This window comes from Salvelinus fontinalis, chromosome 36 (assembly GCF_029448725.1).
Source record: "Salvelinus fontinalis isolate EN_2023a chromosome 36, ASM2944872v1, whole genome shotgun sequence".
Classification (NCBI taxonomy): Eukaryota; Metazoa; Chordata; class Actinopteri; order Salmoniformes; family Salmonidae; genus Salvelinus; species Salvelinus fontinalis.
This window is the reverse complement of record NC_074700.1, coordinates 8824817-8852446: the sequence shown is the minus strand read 5'-3', so window position 1 is coordinate 8852446 and position 27630 is coordinate 8824817. Positions and strand designations below refer to the sequence as shown.

Below are 27630 nucleotides of genomic sequence, written 5' to 3'. Positions count from 1 at the left end.
ATGCCACAAAGTCATTCACAACTCTTTCTTAATCTTTTCTGCAAATGTTGTCTCCTTCATGCCACACCCTGGCACTCTCACACAACTTATTCACACTCTGTTCAGCTCTACTCTCACGGTCTATCTGTTTCCCTAGTTTCTCTCTCTTTACTTAAAAAAAAATAAAAAAAATAAATAATAATCTTTAGTTTCATTGTTCTGTAAACTACAGGGCTGGGCTATTATTGCATGAGACAGAGACAGGAAGAGCGTGTGTCTGAGAGTCTGTGTCTGAGTGAGTGAGTGGGTGTGTGTGTGTGTGTGTGTGTGTGTGTGTGTGTGTGTGTGTGTGTGTGTGTGTGTGTGTGTGTGTGTGTGTGTGTGTGTGTGTGTGTATATGGACGTGTTTTCTTTGCATGAGTGCATTTCCTCTCTTTGTCTGCACCGACGTGTCCTGATCCATTTCCTCCTCACCTAAAGTTGCAAGGTAAGTGCTCTACAAAATAACTTCTAACTACTTTTTCCCCATTTCCCTTATTTTCATTGTCTTCTTTTCTCCACAATGTTTCCTTATCTGGGATGCCTAGCAGGGACATATTTTCCTAGGCACTCCTTTTTATCTCTCCATCTGGATTTTTCCCCCTCAAATTAGCTGAGGAATCTGAGATGGAACAATAAAACTAGTCACACTTCGCTTGCCTCCCTCTTTCCATCCCTCCCTCTAACTGTCCTTCCCTCCATCCTCTCTCAATATCTCTATCAATCACAAAATGTTTAGCTATCTCTTTATTCTCCTCCCTATTTCTCTCTTCCTGTTTCGAGATTGTTTATGGACTCTGCTCTGCACGTAGTCCTTTATCACCTATCTCAATGTAATTATTCCCCTTGTATTTCATCCCTCTACTTCCCTGCTCCTCTCCTCTCACCTAATTTTTTATCTCCCTCACGCGCACGCACGAGCAGCATGCACGAGCAGCACGCACACACACACACACGTGGCAAATTGCTCTCATATCTCCCTCCGACACTCCCTCTGTCTGCCTGTATTTTGTCCCTGCTCATATGTCTACCTCTGATTAAAAGCGCATGAATGATCTGATTGGCTCAATGACCCCAGTATCCTATCTCTGACCCCCATCTCTCTCTCTATCTCTCCCACCATCCCTGTCAATCTCCATCTGATTTGAGGCCATCTGTAGCTCAGGGCCAAAGGCCTAGGTTCCCTGTCTCTTGGGCTACGTCCCAGTTCTCTTATATTGCCTCCTTTCCTTGCACCCTAGTTTCCTTTCCTTGATCACTGATCTGGATGGAAGAGACTGAATGGGAGATGCAATGGAGACCAATTGTCCTGTCTTGTCCAGTTCATTCTAATCAATGCTCATGAGAGACGAGACGAGGAAAAGAGGGTGTTCATTTGTTCATGGTCAGGGGGAATCTACAAATTGCCTGTCGCATCAGAATTAGCTATCTGTCAGTGTTAGGACACATCTCTTCCCTCTCCCTTCGTCTCTCCCTCCCTCCTTCCTCCCCTGGCCCATGGAAAGTGTCTAGGCAGTTGAGAGGGGAGATGGGGGAGGCAGTAGAGGGAGAGAGTGGGGAGGAATGCCACAGTAGGCAGGCCCAGCAGTCATGATTATCACCGTGGTGTTTAGCGTTTGTCAGGAACCCGACTCTTCCCCCACAGAGCGCCCTCGCCATGGCCGCTCAGATCACTCCCCAGGCTCACGTTACCTTCCTCATATAAGCTAACCAGGTGAGGAGCACCAACACACTCCTCCTCACCCAGGCCCCCTCAGTCCACTCACACACACAGTCACGAGCGGCCATCAGGCAGAATGGAGCTGGAGTCAGGTGCTGTGCCGGAGCTAGCCGAGGGGATCATGCAGTTAAGTGGACCGGGGATTTTTTCCTCTTCACGACTCTGTCTAAGCATTGTAACCCTAACGCCTACCGTCGCCCGCCTGCAGCCCTTGTGTGTGGGGGTTGGTGGTGGCTATTTGGCAGTATGTGTCCTACCTAGGCTAGCATGTGTGTTATATTTACTCTCGCTCTCTCTCTTTTTACCCATTACTCTTTTTCTGACGGGTTACTTTTAGTAGCTTGTTTTGTTTTGTTGACTTGATCCTCTGGTTTAGTTTTTCATCTGCTTCGCTAACTGCATTTAATATGTCAGTTCTGTTTTCACAAGGGCCTAATAGCCTTGCTGCTAGATAGCATGAGCGTTCAGCTTCTATCCACCTCACTGGGATCCTGCAATCCCTGCTGAAAAAAAAGCATAGACCAGCCTACATTTCAAGCTGGTCAAGCTGGTCTGACCAGCATGGTCTAACTGGTTAGGCTGGCCATCCAGCTCATGCTGGTATGCTGGTGATGCAGGTATGCTGGTGACCAAGCTGGTCCATGCTGGTCCAGAATGGTCAAGCTGGTATGGCAAAACCATGCCCATCATTTCCATATTTCCCAGCATGCTCTATTTCAATATATGTTTTGTTTGTTGTGTTTTTGCATGTACATTGATTGATTCATTAATGAGTCGTATCCTACGCAAAGATACATAACATACATGTTTCTAAACTAATCCAATCTGTTTTATTGCACCCGTTACTGAAATGGTTGTTCTAGTTTAGATGGTTTAGGTAGTCTCTCTCATTTAACTTTCTAGCCCTGGCAGTCAATCTATATTTAGCTTGTGGGTGAATACAAGTTACAATTGTTGGATATCCCCACTCTGGCTGGAATTAAACATCACTTTGCAAGCCAGCATGTTGTGACTTGCAGTCCTGATGTGGCCACTGTATTGGGGAAAAACTAGGCCCTCAAAGTAAGCGCTTATGATCTATGCAATGCACTGTCTTGAATAATGAAGCACTTGGATGATGGTTTTGCTGTCACCAGCAAAAACACAGCAGGGCATCACCCTATGCTGGTCTATGCTGCTGTTTTCAGCGGGGACGTGCATGAACTTCCTTGCCCGCACTTCCTTATACCTAAATCATTACCTGTGATGTATAGAAAGTTATTGATTCAGGTTTAGTTTCACATGTATTGTTGTTTTGTGTTTGTGACACAGTCTCAACAGTAGTAAGTGACTCAGTTCTAGTAGCATCAGGAAAGGGTTCAGCTGATCCTTTAACTGGGTTTAGGCATGTGTTGTGTACCTCTTCTGCTTTGTGGCCCACAAACACTCAAACACTGTCTAGCCACATGTGAATTCTTTCTCCATTGAGTAAGCAATTATGAACCTGTTGATCTGTGTGCTCACACCAAGTTATGAAAGAGCGCGAAAGGCTGCTGTCGCCGTGTCAGTGTATATGTATTTTATCTAAAGACGAATCGAGGATAGCGACCAGCGAGTACTTAGCGTGTTTGCGCCCCTTTCGTTTTTTTCCCCCTCTCTCTTTCTCTCTCTCTCAGTAAGAACACTCAGTCGATTGTTAACCACGGTAAGCTCTGTGTGGTTGTTTGGAGGGAGAGAGTGAGTCATAGTTGCAGTTTCCATAGATGCTGATCAAAACAGCCATGTTCTTTGTCTCAGGGGTGGAGCTTTAACTTCAAAAAGTCGCAGAGTCGAGTCGTTTGTGAGTGCTCGAAGCTACTGACTCTATCCATGACCTCTCATCGTCATGTAACCTTTTACGATGGGCAATGGCCGTGCCAAGCCAATTCAATCCCACTTTATCAGTACTGAGTTTTTTCAGTGGCGCCTGTATAACTGAAAAATGTCAACTCAATGCCGTGCCAAGGGTTTTTACAGCTTTAGTAAAAGCAACATTGTTTTTTTTTTTTTTATGAAGACGTGTTTTGTGCATGCGCTGGATTGTGAGAGAGCGTTTTCGTTTCTTTGGGACATATTTTTCCGAAATGTTGTCATGGCCATTAAGGACTGGTTTCTTTCAAGGTTACCCAAAACTCAGGCCATTTCCCTTCATGCTAATATTAAAAATATAGAGTGGGAACCATGACAAGCCTTTGCCAGTCTGGCTCCCACTTCACCTGGTAGTTACCTACAGTGTGATTATAGTGCAGCTACACATGTTCTGTGAGAGTTGGGTGAACTCTCTGGTGAGTAGTGTTACTGTAACATAGTGTACTTACTACAGCTATAATACACCATCGAACCTGCTTTTAACCCACAGAGCCCTTTGCTTGATTTGTTTTAGGTGTAACGCTACTGGATTGACAGTGAAGCAGCCCCTTTAAGACAAACAACAGGACATCCCATTGAATGAGGATAGACCATACAAAACAATCAACATAGAGCTCTGTTTCAGGGTGAATAGATTCTGAACGATAAACATCGATACTACTATATCTCCCATGATATTCCACCTGCCTACCATTTTATACACAAAGGTCTGCCAAAGGACATTGGCCACGTTTAGTGTAGTCAGAACAACTGTCTAAGGCCAGGTGACTTGAGTGTAGCCTGTACAACATCCAACATTCATTTACCCTGGAGTATGAGTCTATCACTTACTGAATCGGATTGCTACAGGGAAATGACAATGGCAGAGGTACTATGAATCAATAAAGCTGTGTATATTATAGCTTTGGAAACTGGCTAGAGAGAGACAGAGAAGAGAACGCGAGAGAGAGCAAGAGAGGGGGAGAGATATGTAGTTCAGTGTGTGCATGTGAGACGTGATACGACTCGCCCTGTAGACACACCCTCTTTTGTACAACCACAAGTGTTGTATGGGTCGGTTTGCCTGCTATGTTGTCGTATTACACAACAATGATGTAACCCTCCTACCCCTATGGTCTTCATCAAGCAACTTGACCCCTCATTTTGCATCCTATCTTCTACTCATTTCCACCTCTATCTCCCTGTTTCTGTCTTCCGGCAGAAATAGTGATTGTTATCATGCTGTGGTTATATGAGTTGTCGCCCATCCACTCCATTCTCTGTCTGCTTTCCAATATGGAAATCGGGGTTCTTGCCAAGTGAAAGCAATTTCCATTAGTTGACTGTTTCTGCCACCTCCAGCGGCAACAACTCCCCATCTCCATTTGTTTCATTTCATAGCACAGAAATACACTCCTTCTCACAACCCAGAAAATACAACAGACTCCACTTACACCCTTTCTCTTCCAACTCTCCCTTCTCCAACTCTGCCATTCATTTATCCTCCACCCTCACCTCCCCTGACCCACTCCCTCTACCCGGTGCAGAATGCTCCCTTTCCAGGCAGCCGCCCTCCCCCATAATCCTGCATCCTACCTACCATCCATCCATCCATCCCCCACCACCATCACATCCACTGACCCACTCTCTCCTCTGCTTCTTCCCAATGCAGAATGTTCCCCTGCCAGGCAGCGCCGGGCCAGTTTGGACCAGAGACACGGGAGCCGGGGCTGAAGTTGTGGCGGGTGGAGAAGATGAAGGCGGTGCTGCTGGAGCCGGCTGAGGTGGGGGCCTTCTTCAACGGAGACTCCTACCTGGTGCTGGAGCACAGGGGGGACCAGGGGGCAGACCTGCACATGTGGATAGGTGAGGTTATGGAAAATGGGTGCGTGTTAACAGTGCCTTCGGGAAAGTATTCAGACCCCTTGACTTTTTCCACATTTTGTTATGTTACAGCCTTATTCTAAAATTCATTAAATAAAAAAACATCCTCAGCAATCTACACACAAAATTCCATAATGACAAAGTGAAAACAGGTTTTTAGAATTTTTTGCACCTGTGGGAAATTCAATTGATTGGACATGATTAGGAAAGACACACACCTGTCTATATAAGGTCCCACATTGAAGGTCCCCAAGAGAACAGTGGCCTCCATCATTCTTAAATGGAAGAAGTTTGGAACCACCAAGACTCTTCCTAGAGCTCGCCGCCTGGCCAAACTGAGCAATTGGGGGAGAAGGGCCTTGTTCAGGGAGGTGACCACGAACCCGATGGTCACTCTGACAGAACTCCAGAGTTCCTCTGTGGAGTTGGGAGAACCTTCCAGAAGGACAACCATATCTGCAGCACTCCACCAATCAGGTTCATCTTCCAACAGGACAACGACCCTAAGCACACATCCAAGATAACGGAGGAGTGGCTTCGGGACAAGTCTCTGAAAGTCCTTGAGTGGCCCAGCCAGAGCCCGGACATGCACCTGATCGAACATCTATGGAGAGATCTGAAAATAGCTGTGCAGCAACGCTCCCCATCCATCCTGACGGAGGTTGAGAGGATCTGCAGAGAAGAATGGGAGAAACTCCCCAAATATAGGTGTGCCAAGCTTGTAGCGTCATACCTAAGAAGACTCAAAGCTGTAATTGCTGCCAAAGGTCCTTCAACAAAGTACTGAGTAAAGGGTCTGAATAATTATGTAATCTGATATTTCAGTTTTATATTTTTAAATAAATGAGCAAAAATGTATTAAAACCTGTTTTTGCTTTGTCATTATAGGGTGTTGATGAGGGGAAAACAACTATTTAATAAATTATAGAATAAGGCTGTAATGTCACAAAATGTGGAAAAAGTCAAGGGGTCTGAATACTTTCCGAATGCACTGTATATGTCAAATAAGTAGTGTCCAGAGTTTCTACTGACCAGGGCCTGTATTCACATGTCAGAGTAGGAGTGCTGATCTAGGATCAGGTTCCCCTGTCTTGTTCATTATGATCTAAAAGGCTAAACTGATACAAGATCAACACTCCTACTCTGAGAGGGTCTGGAGATTTTGCTGGTCAAGTCACATGTTCATGAGAAACTCATGAGGCCCCCCTAATAAGGTACTGGGCATAAAAACCTGCAGAACAATGTAGTAAAATACTCCGACACATACCCTTAATTGAAGTACATTAGAAAGTGGATACATGTAAGAGTGGGATGGAAAAGGATGCCTGAGTCTCTTGGCATAAGAGCCCTCTATTATCTTCCATGGATGGGGCCTCGTAAGCTCGTATCCAGTACTGCTCTGTATATCCAAACTACTAGCCAACCCATTGTGTACACGCCTAATTAACCTCCTTGCGGTTGAAGAGCTAATAACCCGTATGCGTTTAGTGATGACACACACGCCACGACGCTGACCCAACGGCTGATTATGTGAGGACGGAGACTAAGACTGATGGATGGAAGGACGATGAGAGAATGGGGATGGGGGGGGAATAAAAGAGAAGAGCTCCCCAGGGGAAAGGGTTGGGTTCTGTGTGTGTGTTCATAAAAAATGCAGTAGGGCTGTTATAGTACTCAAATGTGGCGGTTGTTTCCAGCATGTATCCGGTGCTTAGGTGACACTAAGCCAATTGTCATTGCATGGAAGAGGGCTCCCCTCAAAAAGCACCCCCTCCCCTCTCTCCCTGGCCTCTCTGTCGCTCGTGACCCCTCCCTCCACCTCTTACATGACCCCTCCCTATTTTGTCTTTATTTACCTGTCACTCACTCACTCGTTTAGTCTATGCACCCCATTTCACCCAACCTCTCTCTCCCTTTAACGCCTGACCATTCTCTTTTTTGTAACTCTCCCCCTTTTCTCCCTTTCCTTACCTTCACAACCCCCCCCCCCTCTCTCTTCCTCCCAGGTGAGAAGTCATCTCGTGACGAGCAGGTGGCGTGTGCCATGCTGGCTACCCAGCTGGACAACTTCCTGGGTGGTGACCCCATCCAGCATCGCCAGGTCCAGGGCTACGAGGCCCCAGAGTTCATGAACCTCTTCCCCAGGGGGGTCAGCTACAAGGTCGGCAGGAGGAGGGAGGATACTCCTAGTTCATGTTTACTGACAAACACAAGGTCCCAATCCTATCTTGAGAAGTGCATGTGTATGGGATTTTATGTGGAAACTTTCCCATGGACATCAATGTGTGATTTACTGTATCTGTAACTTTGTAATCCGTGTGTTTCCCACATTAGATTTGGGCTCACTATGAGTAATACATGTTTATCCTAACATGTGTTAGGATTGAGTCCTATATTGCCAGTAAATGTAATGTTTTTCCTGTAGAAGCACTACTTTGCATAATTTCATCATATGCTGCTGATTTCTTATCATATCATTCCATATCTCTCTCTTTGAAGCGTTAGCCAGTAAAACCCCAAATACTTCCTGGTTAGATACAGGTAAGAAGAATCGACCATAAACAACATTTTCAGATTGTTACCGTTCTCTTTTCTTCTTTCTTTTCCTCTCTTCTATTACTTTTCCTCACTTTCTCTCAAAAACACACATGCGTACGCACGCTCACGCACATGTGTAGGACGGTGGTGTGGAGTCGGGTTTCAGGCGGCCCCAGGGTGGGTCAGGGCCGGTCCACAGGCTGTACCAGATCAAAGGGAAGCGCAACATCCGTGCCAAGGAGGTGGTGTTGAGCTGGGAAAGCTTCAACAAGGGAGACTGCTTCATCCTGGACCTGGGAGAGGTGAGATAGAGAGGGAGAGAGAACGGGGGAGAGGTAAAAGGGGAGAGAAGGGGCAGGGGAGAGAGAGGGGGAGAGGTGACAGGGAGGTGGAGGGGGAGGGGTGAGAGCAAGGGTGGGGAGAACATTGTTGCCTTGCCAAATCCAAATGTCCAATTTCCCCTCATTTAGTAATCAATAAAGTAGGACTAATAAAATAAAACATGTCTGTTTATGTCTTTAGACCATATTTTCGTGGATCGGCTCGCAGGCCAACATGTTTGAGAAGCAGAAGTCGCGTGAGATCGCTAGCCTGATCCGCGACACTGAGAGGCACGGTAAAGCACGCATCACTGACATCAGTGAGGGAGAGGAGCCGCCAGAGATGCTCAAGGTAAAATGGCCGGCATAGTCCTTTCCTCCCAAAGCAAATTAAACAAAGTCACAGACCTAGAGACTTGTCAATCCTCTAATGTCTAAGCATATTTAGAGACTTTGATATTGAGGTATAGGAAGGTAACGGGTCTATAGTTAGTCAGACAAGTTACAATTTCTTCCATTCTGTCACAAACTAGTCTACTCACACACACTTTTGTTTTGTGGACTGAGGTTGCTGACATGATGTTGAGGATCTAACTTTGAGGATCTGACTTTTTTTTAATAAACCTCACCACAATCCATGTTCCACTCTGCCATGTGATTGACAGGTGCTGGGACCAATGCTAGAGCTGGCAGAGAGCACTCCAGAAGAGGACAGTCAAGCAGACGTCTCCAACTCCGCCTCCCTCTACAAGGTGGCTGGACATTACAATTCTATTATTAAACAGTGGTGTGTCTCATGAAATGTTCTATTGCATTACAACAGTACTATTGTAAATGGATAGCTCACCACATTTGAGGTATTTTGGAACGTAGACTGCACAGCACAGCTAGCTATACTTTGGGGCTCTTTTTCCCCCAAGAGCAAACAAGGTGAACTAGATCACAAATGAACTAAAAGTCATGGCCGGTGTTGTTGTCCTCCACAGGTGTCCGATGCGACAGGTAAGATGAAGCTGACCAATGTCTCTGAAAAAAGCCCATTTGCCAAGGACCTTCTGGTGCGCGACGACTGCTTTATTCTAGACAACGGGGCCAATGGAAAGATCTTCGTCTGGAAAGGTGAGGAAAACATGTGAACCTCAACTAACATATTTCTGCTCCATGAAATGTATCCCTAGAATAAGTTTTTCGATATCCAACTAGATATCCAGTGTCTCATTAAAAACTAATTTAATCAGTGTTTGTAATGAATAAAGTGAATTGACATTATCATGGTGAGACCTTACTGAGACCTCTATGGGTTAGACTGAGGTGAGACATTATCCCACTTGTTATTATTGACAGGTATGGGAGCCAATGCAGAGGAGAAAAGGGAGGCCTTGAAAATGGCAGATGACTTCATCCAACAGATGAACTACCCCAGGATGAAAACACAGGTGAGTCAAGCATGAGCTCACAAATGACAAAAACCCAGACATTATTTTCTTATTGTCCACCCATTAAGTCTACTCAGCAGCATAACATCAGCAAGTGATAGCGTCATGATTTTATTATACCTGAAAACAGTAGAATTTGCATATTTAAGTCCAGCAAGTCAAATTCCATGTAAGTCTTCCTCCATTATAACATTGCACTGCGCAGTGTGTTGTGTAACCACCAGGTCATGAACCCAGTGTCATATGATGCACTAGATAAACAGTTATGACCGGGTAGTCAAATCTCTGCATTGTCTTACAGGTGGAGATTCTACCACAGGGGAGGGAGACAATCATCTTTAAGCAGTTCTTCAAGAACTGGAACTAAACTACAAGGGTTTTCAGAAAGGGGTCTCAATTAACTGTTGCACTCCTAAAATATAATGAAATAACAACCTGGAATATAAAAGGTCTCAATCAATGTTTAAAAGTCTTCTCATAAGGAGTGAAAAAATCTCCAATTCCAAGAACATATTGTTTTTTTTTTTATATATGTTTACTTATATGTATATATTTGTAAGGTACTGTACTCACAGACAACAACTGTTTTTAGTCATGCATAGGTCAAATTAACTCAAAATAATGAGAGCATTTATAATGATGTCACACCAAATGGATCCCTAAGTCACTACTACTGGTTCTGACTGGGAAGGAAAACATGTGCTCTCTGGTCTTACTGGGCTCTGTTAGTGGTCTTATTTAAAGCCAAGATGATATTCCACAAAGCCTATAAAGGGAATTTGTTTGTCTTTTTTTGCTGTTGTTTTTTTTTTTTTTTACATTTGTTTATGAATTACAGGGACATATTCAAATAATACCTTTAGTAGGCTACAGATTATGAAAATAAATGGAAACTGAAAGAACCCGTACAGAGGGTGGCTTCGTCAACTCTCACTATGACATTGGCTTTGTTCCAAATGGCACCCTATTCCCTATATAGTGCACTACTTTTGACCAGGGTCCATTATGGTCAAAAGTAGTGCACTATGTAGGGAATAGGGTGCCATTTGGGACACAATCGTTGAGTGACTAAGTTTTTATTACCTGTGCCTATTCTCCTCTGTTTGTTTTCCTCACTGGGATAATCAATCAATTTTGACCTTTCACCTGCATGGTGAGAAGTTCCTTGGTTTCACTTTTTCCGTCACTGGATAAACACTTAACGGGTTAACCCCACCTACACCTGAGGGAATTAACCTTCCATTAACGTTAACCTCCATGGGTTACTGTTGGGGTCGTCAGAAATAGCCTATGTTTATGTTCTTAAAATGTGTATCGAGCTAATGACTATTGTCTTTGACTGGGGACTGATTGTCTGTCCTGAAGTGGAGGTGACCGTTGGTTTCTGTTGCAACCTGGAGATTATTAGGCTAATATTGACCTTTATTCCTTTGACGTGTGCGATTAACACTCAAAACTGTAAAAGGACCCCCTTCCAATACATGCACCCACACACTCACACTATTACGGGTCTTTAAGGCCCGCACAGACTGTACGATTTTGCCATCCCCAAACAACATTTCCACGTCGTGGGCAAATTCTTAGGTTGTAAACGATTGTCGGACATCTTGACTCATTCAGTGTGACAGGGTCTAGGTCTGACGATTAAGTACCATTACGTGTGGTCGTAGGCGCCAACAAAGTTCTGGCAGTGTCTGAAATGTTGAGCATTTATCATGTGGTGTGGCTGGTGTTACGAGCCTTTCCCGGTGACTGACAAATAGGAACACCTCCGGCACTGAGTATGCACACAATAATACGATTGTTGTGAATAGTCCGATTATTAAAATAGTTTGATTTAAACATTGACATGCTTTGCAAGAAAACAATTTCCTAATAATCTTGTTTACATGACACATCTGAAATCAGGTTACCTGATGGGACTTTGATAAGTTCACAAAATCGCTAATCCAAATAAATGTTCTACCACAGCAACCATGTTATTTTTGGTAAGAATATTTGATTCTGACATATAAGGTTCGTAAAATGCATACTTTTAGTTTTTCCAAATTCAATTAACTTGTGCAAAAGCATAGAGGAGGCTTGAGCTGCTGGTGCTGGCACATGTGCAGAACAAATGCACCGCTGCGGTTGATGTAGCCGCCTAAGTCGGCTGACGTAGGCTCCCAAGCCAACCGCAGAATGTGACGACCAAACTGAAACAATTTGCACAATCTGTCCAGGTTGATCACAAGAGTTTTTTTTGGGAACATCGCACAGTGTGACATGTAATTATCGTAAAAGACTGAATCCAACGTACAGTTTGTATCGTAAAAGACTGAATCCGACGTACAGTGTGGGAAGGCCTTAACCCCTTTCTGGGCCATTCATTGCAACATTTCACCTGGAAAACCAACTATTAGATACTAATTACCAGTTCCAACTATCGGTAAGTAATTCAGGTGTGATCATGACTGGTCAAGATGATGCATGACGCAAAGAACTATGCAAACTCTCACCTTTGCATTCATATCTATCAAATTTATGATCGCTATTGCCTTCTGTCTTAGCAACAGCAGGGCAATACTTAGCAGCAACAAAGTTCAGATTGGGTTTGCCAACCAGGCAGATTTATGGTTGTTTATTCAGAAGGAGAGAGATACCCAAAATGTTAGGGCCTACATAAAGCTGTCCCTACAGCAGAGCTTTCTTTTCAGCACCATGGAGTGAATCCTCACCACTGCTACACCTGGCTATCAGCGGAGCCTTGTCTGGCAGCGAAACAGTTCATTCAGCCTCATTTACCGCCTTTTTATAAAACAAAGCTGATATGGCTGACTTGCTTAAACAAATGTGGTTTCTACTGACAATTGAGATGTACAAACTATGGCATAAAGGGATGACAAGCGGATAAGGGGCAATCCGTAATTTCGATTAAGACGTTAATGAGCGAGCTAGGACAGATATAGACAATATTTTGTTCAGCACTTTTGAAATGAACAGAGACATAATTCAAAAGATGAGCGGTTCGATTGGCATAGCGTCGTCCGGGGTAGGGAGGGTTTGGCCGGTAGGGATATCCTTGTCTCATCGCGCTCCAGCGACTCCTGTGGCGGGCCGGGCGCAGTGCGTGCCAGCCAAGGGGGCCAGGTACACGGTGTTTCCTCCGACACATTGGTGCGGTTGGCTTCCGGGTTGGAGGCGCGCTGTGTTAAGAAGCAGTACGGCTGGTTGGGTTGTGCTTCGGAGGACGCATGGCTTTCGACCTTCGTCTCTCCTGTGCCCGTACGGGAGTTGTAGCGATGAGACAAGGTAGTAATTACTAGCGATTGGATACCACGAAAATTGGGGAGAAAATGGGAGAAAATTAAAAAAATAAATAAATAAAAAGATGAGCGGTTCTTACAGTATTCTCCCTGTACAGCAAGTCAGAACCGTAGGATAAACAAAGGATGCTTATATGCAGACAATGAAAGCTCTTACAATATTTGATTATTACATTTCTCTAAAACAAGCTATAGGCTACATGTGCACCACCAAGTCTGAACAGTAGACACATTTATGAGGGGAAAGGGACCAAATTATTAGGGTGAGGCACATGGGCAACTAACAGCTTACTACACAACATACCCTTATTATTACTTTTTTAACTACAGTATACAGTTGAAGTCGGGAAGTTTACATACACTTAGGTTGGAGTAATTAAAACTCGTTTTTCAACCACTCCACAAATATCTTGTGACAAACTACAGTTTTGGCAAGTCGGTTAGGACATCTACTTGCATGACACAAGTAATTTTTCCAACAGTTGTTTACAGACAGATTATTTTACTTATAATTCGCTGTATCACAATTCCATTGGGTTAGAAGTTCACATACACTAATTTGACTGTGCCTTTAAACATCTTGGAAGACCAAGACCTCAGAACAAAAAATTGTAGACATCCACAAGTTTGGTTCATCCTTGGGAGAAATTTCCAAACGCCTGAAGGTACCACGTTCATCTGTACAAACAATAGTACGCAAGTATAAACACCATGGGACCACGCAGCCGTCATGCCAATCAGGAAGGAGACATGTTCTGTCTCGTTGAGATGAATGTACTTTGTTGGCGAAAAGTGCAAATCAATCCCAGAACAACAGCAAAAGACCTTGTGAAGATGCTGGAGGAAACAGGTACAAAAGTATCTATATCCACAGTAAAACGAGTCCTAAATCGACATAACCTGAAAGGCGGCTCAGCAGGGAAGAAGCCACTGCTCCAAAACAGCCATAACAAAGCCAGACTACGGTTTGCAACTGCACATGGGGACAAGGATCATACTTTTTGGAGAAATTTCCTCTGGTCTGATGAAACAAAAATGGAACTGTTTGGCCATAATGACCATCGTTATGTTTGGAGGAAAAAGGGGGAGGCTTACAAGCCGAAGAACACCATCCCAACCGTGAAGCACGTGGGTGGCAGCATCATGTTGTGGGGGTGCTTTGCTGCAGGAGGGACTGGTGCATTTCACAAAATAGATGGCATCATGAGGGAGGAAAATTTTGTGGGTATATTGAAGCAACATCTCAAGACATCAGTCAGGAAGTTAAAGCTTGGTCGCAAATGGGTCTTCCAAATGGACAATGACCCCAAGCATACTTCCTAAGGTTTTGGCAAAATGGCTTAAGGACAACAACAACTCAGTTCCACCAGCTCTGTCAGGAGGAATGGGCCAAAATTCACCCAACTTATTGTGGGAAGCTTTTGGAAGGCTACCCGAAACGTTTGGCCCAAGGTAAACAATTTAAAGGCAATGCTACCAAGTACTACTTGAGTGTATGTAAACTTCTGACCCACTGGGAATGTGATGAAAGAAAGAAAAGCTGAAATAAATCATTCTCTCTACTATTATTCTGACATTTCACATTCTTAAAGTAAAGTGGTGATCCTAACTGACCTAAGCCAGGGAAATTTTACTATGATTAAATGTCAGGAATTGTGAAAAACGGAGTTGAAATGTATTTGGCTAAGGTGTATGTAAACGTTTTGGTGTTTTAGATGGGCATTCCTAAAATTACATTTCAGGCGACAGTGTAGGCTATACCTCAGTCAGCACGGACCGACGCCTACGCCTACACCTTTTGTATGTATTTTAGGGGGTAGATCAGCTTTAATATTGCAGATAGATTGTGGCGTCCATCAATGTAATTGTCTGCATAATTTCCAATCCCCCCCGTATATATTTTCTGAATATATTTTTGTATATTTTCCTTTATTATTTTCCCCTAACCCTACCACCCCTCCCGTAATTGGTGTAAACTAATGGACAACAACACTTAAGCTTCTACTTCCAGCTTACACATACTATATACATTTCATGTACACAGTGTATTTTACAATAGTTATTATTTGTTTGTTTTTAGTCCCATCCTTCAGCTCCCCTCAACTCCACCCATCTATCACTGAACGCCATCCAGTTTTGATTTCTATTTGCCATATATTTTTAACTGTGCTGCTTCACAAAAGTTCTGAACCTATGTACATTTTACGGACACAGTATATTTTACATGAGTTATCTTGTTGTTTTACGTGCCACCCTTCAGCTCCACTCAACCCCTCCCATCTTTCTCTGAACACCATCCAGTTCTACTTGCCATGTATTTTTCAATTGTGCTGTTTCACAAAAGTTTGAACCTTTCTATTCTTATCGTTTCTACAGATTGTCAATTAAAGATACAAATGTTTTTCTAAAAGTATTATTATATTATTGATCGATTGTCTATGACTTTTCAAATCACCCAGCAGTGCTATTTGCAGAGTTAGCTCCAGGTAAATGTTGCACATCTTCAGCAATTCCTGAACCTGCGACCAAAAACAAGCTACACATGGACAGTACTAAAACAAACGATCAAATGATTCTGTAAATCTGTCTGGACTTGATTTCCACGTACACCGGCGGCAGAACGGCCAGGACCGGCCCTGCATGCGGCCCTGCTCTAATGTTTTTCCACTAATTGGTCTTTTGACCAATCACATCAGATCTTTGTACATCAGATATTTTTCAGACAGGTGAAAGAAAGCAGGTATGGTCTGATACAAACAAGTCCCGGCGGGGGTACGCCCAGTACCTTAAAACGCGAGCCTATCACAATTAACACAACATGCCAAAAGAACTATAGGCTATTACAGCATTATCTAACATTACCGCATGTCAGCCACATGAAAAATGAGCAAATTGACTTGAATCCGGGTGGTGGTATATGCTCCAAATTGCGTAGTTCTTCGACGAGAACACTTACATTTTGCCAAGGCGGAGATTAGTTGCCGAGACCGAGACAACAGTGAATTTAGTCTACAAGTGTAGGCCTAATGGCAATTACAGAATGTCATTACAATACACGTATGTGTTTTGTAACAGATGTCTCTTTCCATTCATCAAACTGCAAGTGCACAGTGCACTGTTGTGGTTTGGATGCTGGAATTATTTAGTGAGAGGATGAATGTGCGCGGGTAGCCTACAGGAGCAGCTTTTTGAAGTGAATGTTTGACAATCGGATGTTAACATCATGACAGGCTGTGTTTATGCCACATTAAAAGGTAATGCATGATTAAAGTGATATGACAAATCTTTACTAGGCCTAGGCTACTAGGCACACAGAGATCATATATGAACTGAATAGGGATTGTGTAGGCCTATGTAATTCTATGATTAAACCACAGGAGGTTGGTGGCACCTTAATTGGGGAGGGTGGGCTCGTGGTAAAGGATGGAGCGGAATGAGTGGAATGGTATCAAATACATCAAACACATGGTTTACATGTGTTTGATGCCATTCCTTTTGCTCCGTTCCAGCCATTATTATGAGGCGTCCTCCCTTCAGCAGCCTCCACTAGACATCTTGGCTATAAAAAAAAAAATGTGTGCTCGAGCTTGGGTGTCCCGTAAGGTAAGAAATCTACTTTCAGTCCTGTTTTCAGAGCTGATCTGATTGGTCAAAAGACCAATTAGTGGAAAAAAGATCAGAATTGGTATGCTTGTGTAAACGGAGCCAAAGATGGTAATTCTGTCACTTTATGTAATCAACGTGTGAACCCTTATCGCTAGGCTAGTCTCACGCGCTCTCCTCATGGTAAAGCCAATATGGATTTCTGGGAAGGTAGACTGATTATACTTGCAGAAAGATCCCCCCTCCTTCTCGCTTTGCCAAGCACCATAAAAGGTCCAAAGATCAAACCACCTCAGCATGTAACAAAAACAGTAGATGAGCAGGGTTTGCTGTCCAGTCTTACCACCACCACGACCACCAAGACCGCGCACCAGCCCAACCTACACGCATAGGGTAGAATTTTGAATTTGGGGATTTTTATCTCAAATGTTTAATTCTTTATCATTTCGTCTAATGTAATGACATAGCCATTGCTGTAGTTTTCATTATGATGTAGATTATATTTCTCTATTGAAGTCATTTTCATAGCTTCAACAACAGCATCTGACATTGGTCTTAGATGTGCGTTTCGATTCTGTGTAGATATTTCATACCATTGTATTGTATATTCAAAGCTTGCTAGTGGACTTTCAGTTTTTAATTAGGTGGTGCCATTTTGTAAAATTCAACATGTGAATACATAGTAATATCCTCAGTGGCCTCATTGCCTCTATTGTCAAATGGAATATTTTGTAAGGAGTCTACCTTGTCCATACAGGACTAAGCATGGAAACTTTCAAGATGAAGAGCATTCTGAAGGTGTCTAGTAAGTATTATTCCCTATTAACAGTATTATATGTATATATTATAATATTAGATATGTTATACATTATTGTCTTATACATATATACAAAGCTTTCGGAAAGAATTCAGACCCCTTGACTTTTTCCACATTTTGTTAGATTACAGCCTTATTCTAAAATGGATTCAATATTTTTTTCCCCCTCAACAATCTGCACACAATACCCCATAATGACAAAGCAAAAACAGGTTTTTAGACTTTTTGCTAATTATATATCACGTTTACACAAGTATTCAGACCCTTTACTCAGTACTTTTTGAAGCACCTTTTGCAGAGATTACAGCCTTGAGTCTTCTTGGGTATGACGCTACAAGCTTGGCACACCTGTATTTGGGGAGTGTCAGGTTGGAGATTTGCTGCACAGCTATTTTTAGGTCTCTCCAAACATGTTCGATCAGGTTTAAGTCCAGGCTCTGGCTGGGCCACTCCTGCATTGTCTTGCCTGTGTGCTTAGGGTCGTTGTCTTGTTGGAAGGTGAACGTTTGCCCCAGTCTGAGGTTGTGAGTGCTCTGGAAGTTTACATCAAGGATCTCTCTGTACTTTGCTTTGTTCATCTTTGCCTCGATCCTGACTAGTCGCCCAGTCCTTGCCGCTGAAAAACATCCCCACAGCATGATGCTCCCACCACCATGCTTCAGTGTAGGGATGGTGCCAGGTTTCGTAAAGATGTGACGCTTAGCATTCAGGCCAAATAGTTTAATCTTGGTTTCATCAGATCAGAGAATCTTGTTTGTCATGGTCTGAGAGTCTTTAGGTGCCTTTTGGCAAACTCCAAGCGCGCTGTCATGTGCCTTTTACTGAGGAGTGGCTTCCGTCTGGCAACTCTACCATAAAGGCCTGATTGGTGGAGTGCTTCAGAGATGGCTGTCCTTCTGGAAGGTTCTCCTATCTCCACAGAGGACCAGCGGGTACTTGGTCAACTCCCTGACCTTCTCCCCCGATTGCTCAGTTTGGCCGGGCAGCCAGCTTTAGGAAGAGTCTTGAGTCTCAAACTTATTTCATGTAAGAATGATGGAGGCCCCTGTGTTCTTGGGGACTGTCAATGCTGCAGAAATATTTTGGTACCCTTCCCCAGATCTGTTCCTCGACACAATCCTGAGTCCTTCGACCTCATGGCTTAGTATTTGATCTGACATGCACTGTCAACGGTGGGACCTTTTATAGGCAGGTGTGTGCCTTTCCAAATCATGTCCAATCAATTGAATTTACCATAAGTGGACTCCAATCAAGTTGTAGAAACATCTCAAGGATGATCAACGGAAACAGGATGCACCTAAGCTCAATTTCGGGTCTTATAGCAAAGGGTAAAAACATTTTTGTTGTTGACTTTTTAAATGTATTCAATTTTAGATTAAGGTTGTAACGTAACAAAATATGGAAAAAGTCAAGGGATCTGAATACTTTTCCGAAGGCACTGTAAATATGTGATCATATACAAATGAAAGCAAGGTTTGAAATTATTATGTTTTAGTCAAATATTCTATCTGTTTGGGCTTCTTGTGGTCAGTTTGCAATCTACAAATTATTTGCAATTATGTTCCAGCCCCCTGATCTTTCATTCAAGAAAAAATCAGCCCGCAGCTTATCCCACCACAACAGGCTGAAATTTCAGCCGGTCTTTTCAAACAGCTCTTACACTAAAAGGATATTATCACAATCTTCCCAATTTCACAGTATTATTCCAACTTCATCGTGTGGAAATATATATAAAACACAGGAAATCACATTTTTGACTGCACTGGGCCTTTAAGCAATAACTCATTTGATTTAATTAAATCTGACGTAAAGTCAAATGTATACGCTTAGTTAAATCTGACTCTAAAATGTATGTGTGCCCCCCACACCTCTTCCACTCTAATCTAATTGTATCACTATTTCATCTCCAGAGTTTAACTCCCAGCTGAAGTTGGAGAGCTCTACCCAGAGTCAATCCATTGGGGCGGTGCGCTGGAATCTTCCTGAAGAGGACCTCCAGGCCCACAGCTCAGCCCCTACCAGCCCCCGCAAGAGCAGTGCCCCCTCCACACATCGCTCATCGGTAGGCTACACACATGCACGCACACACACCTCCATCCACTCACAGCATCACATCAGCATCCAGTCCATCCCAAACACTTCCTGTTAAATTGTCTACTCTTCTACCTGTATATGTTCCTTTGTACTGTTTTTCTACCTGTACCTGCCTACCTGTTCATACTGTATGTGTGTGTGTGTGTGTGTCTCTTGTAGCAACACCCTCATCAGAATGGCATGAAGAACCTGCGCAGTCTACAGGAATGTGTCCGCTTCATCAACCACTGGAAGGAGCAGGTGGCCCAAGTCTGCAAGGTACAGTAGGACCCTGAAAGGGAGAGAGAGAGAGGGAAGGGGGGGGGGGATATATATCTATAGAAAGAACAAGGGAGGAGGGAACAAAAGCTGTAACTGAGAAAGTTTAGAGGTACAAATGTATGTCCAATGTTAGTATGATAGTATTAGTGACTGTTATTTTGTCCCTTATTTGTATTCATGCAAAATGTGCGGCGAAGGAAAAATAGTAGGCCCGGCTTAGAGGGGCTGGTGTCAGTCACTAGGAAACTTTGAGGAGGGGGGGGGGGGGGGGGGTCAGCGCAGGCCTCCCAGATAGCATATGATATGAAAATGTGTTGAAATGCAAGGGGGCCAGATGGGGTTGGAGATATGGTAGGGAATGCTGACCTGGCTTCTGGCCTCCCAGGCAGTAACAGGGTTACGTACACAAAAAACACTCTCAACCATCCCATTTTGAATTCATTTGATCCCATTTTGAATTTATTTGATCTAGTCATTTATTTGATGCCTAGTTGTTTTCGCCTTTTTGCAGGATTTTTTGTGTGTGAATCAAACCTATATTACACACACAATCCCAAGCTGTACTTTGTCAATGGAGACCACAGAATTTCTACACCATTGCTTTGCCTTTAAGATGATTGAGATGAGATAGCTATACACACTATTGAGAATGTACAGTATGGTATTGACCTGGTTGCTGTGTTGTCTTGTTGCAGAGTGGCAGTGATGCGGGGAAGGGCACCAGTAAAGGAGAGACCCCTGTGGAACTGAAAACAGAACACAGTCTGGAAGAGAGCAGGAAACTCATTGTGCTGTGGGCCAATGAGCTCAACAGCGTCGACAAGGCGAGAAAAAAACGAATACTGACTTTTTTTTGTGTGTACTCTATCAAATGTTCGCTTGAAGTATCATAACTATCAATTAATCAAATTTATTTATAAAGCCCTTTTTACATCAGCGGATGTCACAAAGTGCTATACGGAAACCCAGCCTAAAACCCCAAACAGCAAGCAATGCAGATGTAGAAGCACGGTGGCTAGGAAACACTCCATAGAAAGGCAGGAACCTAAGAAGAAACCTAGAGGAACCAGGCTCTGAGGGCTGGCCAGTCCTCTTCTGGCTGTGCCGGGTGGAGATAGTACATGGCCATTAAGGTCAGATTGTTCTTCAAGATGTTCAAACGTTCATAGCTGATGAGCAGGGTCATTTAAAGATCGAGACAACAGAGAGAGAGAGTCATAAACAGCAGGCCCGGGACAAGGTAGCATGTCCAGTGAACAGGTCAGGGTTCCATAGTCGCAGGCAGAACAGTTGAAATTGGAGTAGCAGCACAACCAGGTGGACTAGAGGAAGCCAGGAGTCATCAGGCCAGGTCCTGAGGCATGGTCCTAGGGCTCAAATCCTCCGGAAGGGGATGGAGAGAGGGAGAGAGAGAGAATAAGAGACGCAAGACACCATAACTAGCTATTTTAAGTCAATTTATTCATAAATAAATGACTTTGAATTTGACTGAAAACCTTCAACTGTATTCCTCTGTGCCTCCTCAGCTGGCGAAGGCTAGGCCCTGGGTGCAGGAGAGATGTGAGGAGGAGGAGGAAGAAGAAAACAAGGATGGCGAGGAGGACCCCGATGAGGAAGTGCAGCAGAGGATCATGGAGTGGGCCAAGGAGCTGCAGAGCGCCTCAGAGGTGAGAGGTCAGGGGTGACGGGTCAAGGTCAAGGTCAAGGATACAAATGTATATGAGAAACAAAGGGACAATACCGAGGATGGAAATGGGGGGGAAACGGTGTTCCAAACTGCAATTTGTATAACCTAGCATTCAAACAGCATTGGTTAACTGCTATCTGCAGATTTGCTACCAAATAGATACCATTTAGCATAAGGGCTAAAAAGTGTGATAGGACTGATAGAGATGACTTGGTATTAATGTCTGTCTGGCTATGTGTCTGTCTACACAGAGTTGTGGGGTGCAGAGCAATGAGCTAGGCAATGTTCTGCGTCTGCTGGGTCTGAGGAAGAAGAGACTGATCAACCTCCTGCCCTTACTGGAGTTCATTACTTGGTCACTGCTCAAGGAGGACTGCAAGGTGAGATGACACACACACACACACACACACACACAAAAACACACAAGCAAACACAAAAACATACACACCTCCCAAAAAATGAAGGAAAAAAGCTGTAAAAGTGGTCAACACAAAGTTAGAGAAGTAGTTTATTAGAGCTCGTCTCATAAAACAACTCAGAATGTTATGTACAACTTCTTCTTTTCTGAAGTCGTTCACTTGCCTCAATCCATTGTAAATTAGCAATATTTCCTCTTAAACGTAGTTTGAGAATCAGCTATACAGTTATATAGTCTACATAATCAAATATGCATACAGTGCCTTCAGACTCGAGGCACACCTGATTCGGGGAGTTTCTCCCATTCTTCTCTGCAGATCCTCTCAAGCTTTGTCAGCTCGCTACACAGCTATTTTCAGGTGTCTCCAGAGATGTTCGATCGGGTTCAAGTCCGGGCTCTGGCCGGGCCACTCAAGGACATTCAGAAACTTGTCACGAAGCCACTCCTGCATTGTCTTAGCTGTGTGCTTATGGTTGTTGTCCTGTTGGAAGGGGAACCTTCGCCCCAGTCTGAGGCCCTTAGCGCTCTGGAGCAGGTTTTCATCAATGATCTCTCTGTACTTTGCTCCGTTCATCTTTCCCTCGATCCTGATTAGTCTTCAAGTCCCTGCAAGCTGAAAAACATCCCCACAACATGATGCTGCCACCACTATGCTTCACCATAGAGATGGTGCCCGGTTTCCTCCAGAAGTGACACTTGGCATTCAGGCCAAAGAGTGCAATCTTGGTTTCATCAGACCAAAGAATCTTGTTTCTCATGGTCTGAGTCCTTTTGGTGCCTTTTGGCAAACTCCAATCGGGCTGTCATGTGCATTTTACTGAAGAGTGGCTTCCGTCTGGCCACTGTACCATAAAGGCCTGATTGATGGAGTGCTGCAGAGATGGTTGTCCTTCTGGAAGGTTCTCCCATCTCTACAGAGGAACTCTGGAGCTCTGTCAGAGTGACCACCGGGTTCTTGGTCACATCCCTGACCAAGGCCCTTCTTCCCTGATTGCTCAGTTTGGTCGGAAGATCCAGGTCTAGGAAGAGTCTTTGTGGTTTCAAATTTCTTCCATTTAAGAATGATGGAGGCCACTGTGTTCTTGGGGACCTTCAATGCTGCAGAAATGTTTTGGTACCTTTCCCCAGATCTGTGCCTCGACACAATCCTGTCTCAGAGCTCTACGGACAATTCCTTCGACCTCATGGCTTGGTTTTTGCTCTGACATTTGCACTGTCAACTCTGGGTCTTATATAGACACGCGTGTGCCTTTCCAAATCATGTCCAATCAATTAAATCTACCACAGGTAAAGTTGTAAAAACATCTGAAGGATGATCAATGGAAACAGGATGCACTGGAGCTCAATTTTAAGTCTCATAGCAAAAAGGTCTGAATACTTTTTTAATTAGCAAAAAAACTGTTTTCGTTTTGTCATTATGGGTTATTGTGTGTAGATTAACGTGGGGAAAAATGTATTTAATCAATTTAAGAATAAGGCTGTAACGTAACAAAATGTGGGAAAAGGGAAGGGGTCTGAATACTTTCCAAATACGCGGTGTACCATTTCAGCTCACAGTAATATGGTGGAAATTAAACTATTAAAGACAATTCTTTACCTACATTCATACACTTTGTCTGTGTTCCTATTTTCAGGGTGGCATTTCTCCGCTGTGGCTGTCAGCAAAGCAGCGCACCTGGAAGGCAGGCACTCCAAGATACATCCCTAACTCAGTGTGGAACTGGATGATCAGTGCATCAGGTAACTATCCGTCTATTTGGACACGTGCTTTAATATGAACTATTAATACATTTAAAAAAGAATCACAGAAAAGAAGAATGAATTAAAAGTATACATTTAAAGCATTTTCATACATTTTGCCCAAACCTTAAACTACAACAAAATATTGGTACTACTAGGATAGAAAAGACGAAGAGTGGAAAATGGATGACAGAATGTTATTTAAAATGGTGAAAGTAAAACATGTGTAGCACATTTCAAAAAGTTGTCAACTCTCTCCTCCCTGTAGCCGATGTGACCTTTGACCCCATGACCAACCACCTGTGGCTCCAGCTCTCAGATGACCACCGCAAGGTCCAGGAGGGCATATCTGAGTCCAATCTGCCCTACAGTCCCCAGCGCTTCGACGCCTGGCCTGGCGTGCTGGGCTGGGAGGGATACGCCTCCGGACGGCACTACTGGGAAGTCGACATAGCCAACAACGGCTACTGGCGGGTTGGCCTGACCACGGCAAGTGCCAAACGCCAGGGCCGCTTCCCCATGAGCCCCCAGACGGGCTACTGGACCCTGTGGCGCAGCATGCACCAGTTCTACGCCTGTACCAAGCCTGAGACGCCCCTGCCCCAGGGTCTGGTGGCCCGCCGGATGGGGATCTATCTAGACTACGAGGAAGGACAGATCTCCTTCTACAACGCAGAGACCAAGACCCACATCTATACATTCACAGGCAAGTTCAAGGAGAAGCTGTACCCGGTGTTTGCCCCGTTGGACGGACGCGCACTCATCACCATCATCTCGCCACACAAGGTCTCTACACTTTGAAGACGTCATGGGTCTTTGGTTAAGAGATTCTCCCCAACATAAGCTGACTACAGACCTGGTTTTCCTTTGCCTTTCAATCACTGGCTTATTTGGACTTGGAAAACCAGGTGTGTGGAGTGGACTCTGGTTAATCAATAAGCTTCATTGATCAATGAAGTACCAAGAATAAGAGAAAACCATTGGAGAAGAGTTTGAGCAGTTGACACTTTGACCTGCAAAGCCTTGGGTTGAGCTTGGGTTTGCCCTGTTTCGACAACAGTTGGCTTAGAAACTTCTGTATGGATCCTAGGAGCTGTATGGGAAGAAGCAAATAGGAAACTTCATACCCTAAAATAAAACAAATGAATTTGACAAGCTAGATTTAAACAGTACATGTCTGAAAAGCCCCCCCGTTTTAATACGTAAAAAAAAGAATCAAAATACTGTATATAAATTGCATTATAATACTGAAACAGCTAGCTAAATGGAAGATGGGAAATGTATACTGAGGAAATCTTACTACAATATATCTATATATTGCAGTGTATCTATTCACCTATATACAGTATCTATACCTTATGTCTTCATATATTTATGCACTTTCATAACATGTATACAGTGCCTACAGAAAGTATTCACACCCCTTGACTGTTTCCACATTTTGTTGTGTTATAGCCGGAATTTTAAATGGATTAAATTTCGATTTGTCACACACAATACAATACAATGTCAAAATGGAATTCTGTTTTTAGAAATGTTTACAAATTAATAAAATATGAAAAGCTTGAGTCAATATGTATTCAACGCCTTTGTTATGGAAAGCCTAAATAAGTTCAGGAGTGAGAATTTGCTTAACAACTCACATAATACGTTGCATGGACTCTGTGTGCAATAATTATGTTTTTTGAATTACTACCTCATCTCTCTACCCCACACATACAATTATCTGTCAGGTCCCTCAGTCGAGCAGTGAATTTCCAACAGATTCAACTACAAAGACCAGGGAGGTTTTGCAATGCCTAGCAAAGAAGGGCACCTATTGGTAGATGGGTAAAAAAACAAGCAGACATTGAATATCCCTTTGAGCATGGTGAAGTTATTAAACTTTGGATGTTGTATCAATACACCCAGTCACTACAAAAATACAGGTGTCCTTCCTATCGCAGTTGCCAGAGAGGAAGGAAACAGCTCAGGGATTTCACCATGAGACCAATGGTTACTTTAAAACAGTTACAGAGTTGAATTGCTGTGATAGGTGAAAACTGAGGATGGATTTGTTTGTTCTGTTTCAATTTATTATTTCAAACTGGAACTTGTTACAACATTTTTGTTACTTTTTATTTCATCATTTTAGCTATTTGGAAGTTTTAAAGTAATATTTTTGGAATGGAGCATTTTTAGAACAATGAGATGCTTTGTATTTGTTGTTTCTTCATAATTGTAGTTTCATTGTAGTTTCTTCATAATAGTAACTTAATTGACAGGATAAAAAGAAGGAAGCCTGTACAGAATAAAAAATATTCCAAAACATGCATTCTCTTTGCAACAAGGCACTAAAGCAATACTGCAAAGAATGTGGCAAAGCAATTAACTTTTGCACTGAATACAAAGTGTTATGTTTGGGGCAAATCCAATACAACACATAACTGAGTCGCACTCTCCATATTTTCAATCATAGTTGCGGCTGCATCATAACATGGGTATGCCAGTAATCGTTAAGGACAAAAAGGATGAAAAAGAAACAGAATGGAGCTAAGCACAGGCAAAATCCTAGAGGAAAACCTGGTTCAGTCTGCTTTCCATCAGACACTGGGAGATTAATTCACCTTTTAGCTGGAGAGTAACCTAAAACACAAGGTCAAATCTTCACTGGAGTTGCTTACCAAGAAGACAGTGAATGTTCCTGAGTGGCCGAGTTACAGTTTTGACTTAAATCTATTTGAAAATAATCAAATTAGCAGCATTTAACTGCTTGTAAGAGGGAACATTATTTCATTGAATTACATTGACATCATAACCTCATGATTAAGAATTATTCTTCCTGAATAAGAGGCAGCCTCTTTAACGTGCTAAAACTCTGATTGTGAAAGAAGCACACATTTCTTGACAGTTCTGCATTTGACAAAAATAACACTCAGTTTATAATTGTCCAGGGAGCTTATGAAGGTCACATGACATTTTCTATGCGCATCACTCTGCATATGTGAACTCTAAGTGAGAGTTCTGCATAGTGCAAGTGTGGTTGTTAGAATACTGTACACAAACAGCTCTATGGTGTTGTAGATGTGCTCCGACACCTACAGTATCACTGTACAACCCCACCCATAGCAATGATGGTGTGATCACCCACCCCTCCAGGCTCCGGTGAAATAACAAACATTGAAAACAACACCGTGAAGAACAATAAACAAATGCTGAACAGGAAGAAGGTTAAACATCAGATGTGACAAATGATTGAAAGAGATGATAACATACACAGGAGAGGTCAAAAACCTAATGCTGTCATGCATACAGTAACACAACCCTACAATATCGACAAGGGATATAAGTAGAGTATGTTTATTTTCATTCACTGTGAAGTCCTTAGTAGTGGTTTATGATCTTGAATGGGTTTCACACAAGTGGACAGATACTGGGGTTATTTGTTACCTGGCATCCAGGCCAACGCCTCTCTCACACACACCCAGGGTCCATAGGCCTCACAGTCCACAGCAAATAGAATCCCCCCCCCCCCCCCCCCCCCCCCCCCCCCAGAGTCTCACGCTCAGAGTCCAACAACCCTGTTGGCTCATCTTATTCTTTCCCACTTTCTTCTCCTCAGATTGAGTTATCACAAAAAGATATACCTCAATCTACGTTACATTGTTTGCTCTCACACACAAACACTCTCTTTTTGTATCCCTCCCTCTCCTCCTTATACCATCTCAGTGTGCTCCTCTATGGCAGCCAGGCTGGCGTTGCGCTGCTGACATAACTCAGAGCTCTCCCTCCACTTCCTGTTTTCCTCCAGGCGCACAGAGAAGAAGTAGCAACGCCCCCACCACCACAGCCACCGCTCTGGACACAGCCTGCTTCTGGAGTCTACACGATGGGGGGAGAGGATGGTATGTGAGGCAGACAGGGCAGGGACAAGATAGCTAAAG

The 27630-nt window shown here is 43.4% G+C and overlaps 2 protein-coding genes across 3 annotated transcripts; both read left to right on the top strand.

Annotated features, from left to right (window-relative positions):
* The first annotated feature begins 325 nt into the window (after nucleotides 1-325).
* LOC129835177 (macrophage-capping protein-like) lies at nucleotides 326-10684 on the top strand. 2 transcript variants are annotated; one of them, XM_055900614.1, is made up of 9 exons: nucleotides 326-466; nucleotides 5277-5475; nucleotides 7500-7649; nucleotides 8167-8328; nucleotides 8549-8698; nucleotides 9012-9098; nucleotides 9333-9465; nucleotides 9691-9782; nucleotides 10084-10684. In XM_055900614.1, exons 2-9 carry the CDS (start codon nucleotides 5278-5280, stop codon nucleotides 10147-10149), a joined length of 1038 nt encoding a protein of 345 aa, XP_055756589.1. In that variant the 5' UTR covers nucleotides 326-466; nucleotide 5277; the 3' UTR covers nucleotides 10150-10684. The 2 variants fall into 2 exon arrangements, with proteins under 2 accessions (XP_055756589.1, XP_055756588.1); XM_055900613.1 differs by lacking the exon at nucleotides 326-466 and adding an exon at nucleotides 1597-1864.
* A 6311-nt stretch (nucleotides 10685-16995) lies between these two features.
* LOC129835793 (nuclear factor 7, brain-like) lies at nucleotides 16996-25737 on the top strand. The gene is made up of 9 exons (XM_055901572.1): nucleotides 16996-17083; nucleotides 17448-17495; nucleotides 19418-19569; nucleotides 19761-19859; nucleotides 20558-20686; nucleotides 21389-21529; nucleotides 21801-21929; nucleotides 23602-23707; nucleotides 23976-25737. The coding sequence occupies exons 2-9, from the start codon at nucleotides 17456-17458 to the stop codon at nucleotides 24506-24508; spliced, it is 1329 nt and encodes a 442-aa protein (XP_055757547.1). The 5' UTR covers nucleotides 16996-17083; nucleotides 17448-17455; the 3' UTR covers nucleotides 24509-25737.
* Nucleotides 25738-27630: the final 1893 nt, after the last annotated feature.